Consider the following 2,623-nt stretch of genomic DNA (forward strand, 5'->3'; position numbering starts at 1 on the left):
AAAACCGTTGGAGCATGCTTTTGGAGTCAATTGACCACCATGTCACTCAGTTCTGTTTTCTGTGGAAATGATACTTAACTCTGTCTTGCATACATACTAGATCACTGAAGTAAAACAGGCGATTGTTAAGGAACAACATATAGCTCCTTGCAAATTCCACAAGGAAACATACAAGATGTATATAAATAATTCTATCGAGCTAACCCTTAAAGTTTTTGTTTACTATAGCTAACACTTCAATAGGTAAGTTGTGGTGGGAATATATGTAGGATACTAAAATTTTGAATTCAGTCAAACATCTATCAAATCCAATAGAGCTAAAAGTTATTTTGCAATGTTCAGTGAGGATTAAAGAAACTTAAAACGTAGAAAACCTTTGGAAGCAACATCACGAAAAACGAGTTTGGAAAGATGAGAATAAATAAGTCACTTACCATAATGGGTATCATCTTAGCACATTTTGCAAGTGTCTGAACTGGAAAACTAACATACTTGAGGGCCTGGAGAAAAAAAACAGGTGACATCGTTAATATACAGGCAAAATTAATTAAAAAAAAAATAATAATAAAAAAAGATACCGAGATGAGGCAATACTTATAGAAGAAATGGTACATACCTCATATTAGCAAGTTGTTGTGAGTTTGTTTGATACCGAGATGAGGCAATACTTATAGATTGGAGCAACAGTGTCCAAGGCTTTTTTACTTTCCTAAAAAAGATATTGGTTAGGCAATGACACCATCTCTGGAAAGACAAAATAATAATAATAAGGTTACATATATAGTAGAGTACCAGTGAAGAAGCTGCAGATACAGCAGACGTCATAATGCGGATGCAGAAAACAAGAAATAACGAGTACTTAAAATACTCTTTCTTTTCCCCATACAGAACTCTCATTATCTTTTCTTGCATCATTAAATTTCCCTTTTCTTTGTCAAAAATATATACAAGACAAAACTCTTGAGACGAGAATTGAATTTTTTAAAAAAACCTCAGAAAAGCGCAGTAAATGACGAGAGTGGTCATGATCCGCAGAGACAGTAAAACGCCTTTCCATAATAATATATTATTATTATTATTATTATTATTATTATTCTCTTGTAATAATAATAAGCCACTCGATGGAGGAGGAGACGTCATGCTAATTATTAGACCGACACGTGGTGAGTGGAGAGGCAGAAATGTGTATTAGAAGAGCGCGGGTGGTGGCTTTTGTATATTTTAGTTTTTGTTTTGCGAGGACGGACGGTCAACCTTACTTATGCTGCTGCTGTGCCTACAACAGAAATAAATATAAATACTATTGGACCAACTGGTTCATTTCCAAAGGGCTTTAGGCTTTACACAGCACATGCCCACGGGGTTGGGCTTCTACAGCCGTGGCGGTTACCCAATGTTTATAAGCTTAAAAAATTAAAACACTTTGAAAGACAACAAGTGGATATCCACAAGATTAGATTTTACAACATCCAAATTAGGCGAAAGATCTGTATTGACTAAGTTAAAAGCTAAATTTGAGCACGCTAGTTTTATTTTGATTACTGTTGCATTAGCAAGAGTGTTGCCTTGCCACCATAATTTGATGTCTCGAATATGTCACCAATTGTACCTAATTCTGAGCATTTGTCGAAATATGTAAGCTCAATGATAAGCGGTGAATTTTCATCGTGGCGTCTGCCTAGTATAATCAATTCGTGTTTATCTCCCATTTCACGAATCACACTGACTACACCTACCCCGTTGTTTACCTCCTCTTGTATATACGTGACTCTTTTGTTGTATGTAGTTCTCAACTTAAAATCCATTAATGTTTCCTCGTCAAATATGTTCTCAGCTGACATTTTCTTCAAGTTATATTCACAACTCTTCTTCAGCAATCGAATTACAGTGACCTTAATGTTTGGGTGTTCGGACATTCTTTCTGTATATGTTAGTGCCTCACGATCGTCCGCTGCCCAAGAAAACCACTGCCACATGATAAGATGACAAGTTATCTAAAACACCACCAAGCACCCCCCCGGTCAATAATGATGCCAACAGAGCAAGGTGCATTTTCAAGGACATTCTTGTTCATTGTCCTTATCCCATCGCGTGGGCCGGTATCCAAATGTTTGTGGAAGGGGAGAATTATGAGAGAAATCATTTTTTCGATCGCAAGCTTACACGCGTCATTGTGTATAGATGTGTATGATGTTACCACAGTGTAGGGCGCAACTGAAACTCTCCCTTTGTTTTTTTCTTCATAAGACCTGAACACAGTGACAATTCTTTGGGATGCTGTATTAGGAGAAGAAGAAGATCTTTCATACGATCTGTGAGAAATGATTTGGGGAGTTTCGTGGCCAACAATCCGATTAATCATCCAATTTATCGCTGGCCGCAGTGCAAACATAACTACCACAACTACTATGGCTATAGTGAGACACCCATATATAGCTATATTTAGGATGCTTGGATTTTGTTGATGGGTCAGAAAAATTGTCATTACTGATATATACAATATACCATTGATCAATGAAGAACTTAAGGCTAACTGGCTGAACTCTGTGTTAAAAATATTAAGCTCAGAAAGACAACTAGCAATGGAAGGGAAAGCCGGAATGGATTCTACAACTCCAACCAT

At 36.8% G+C, this 2,623-nt stretch overlaps 1 protein-coding gene across 1 annotated transcript; it reads right to left on the reverse strand.

The window, feature by feature from the left end:
- Positions 1–1,538: 1,538 nt before the first annotated feature.
- Positions 1,539–1,976, reverse strand: LOC147497675 (cation/H(+) antiporter 15-like). Its single transcript, XM_086562968.1, has one exon. It carries the CDS (start codon positions 1,974–1,976, stop codon positions 1,539–1,541), a length of 438 nt encoding a protein of 145 aa, XP_086419094.1.
- Between the last annotated feature and the right edge of the window lie 647 nt (positions 1,977–2,623).

This window comes from Coptis chinensis, chromosome 5 (assembly GCF_015680905.1).
Source record: "Coptis chinensis isolate HL-2020 chromosome 5, ASM1568090v1, whole genome shotgun sequence".
In the NCBI taxonomy this organism is placed as follows: Eukaryota; Viridiplantae; Streptophyta; class Magnoliopsida; order Ranunculales; family Ranunculaceae; genus Coptis; species Coptis chinensis.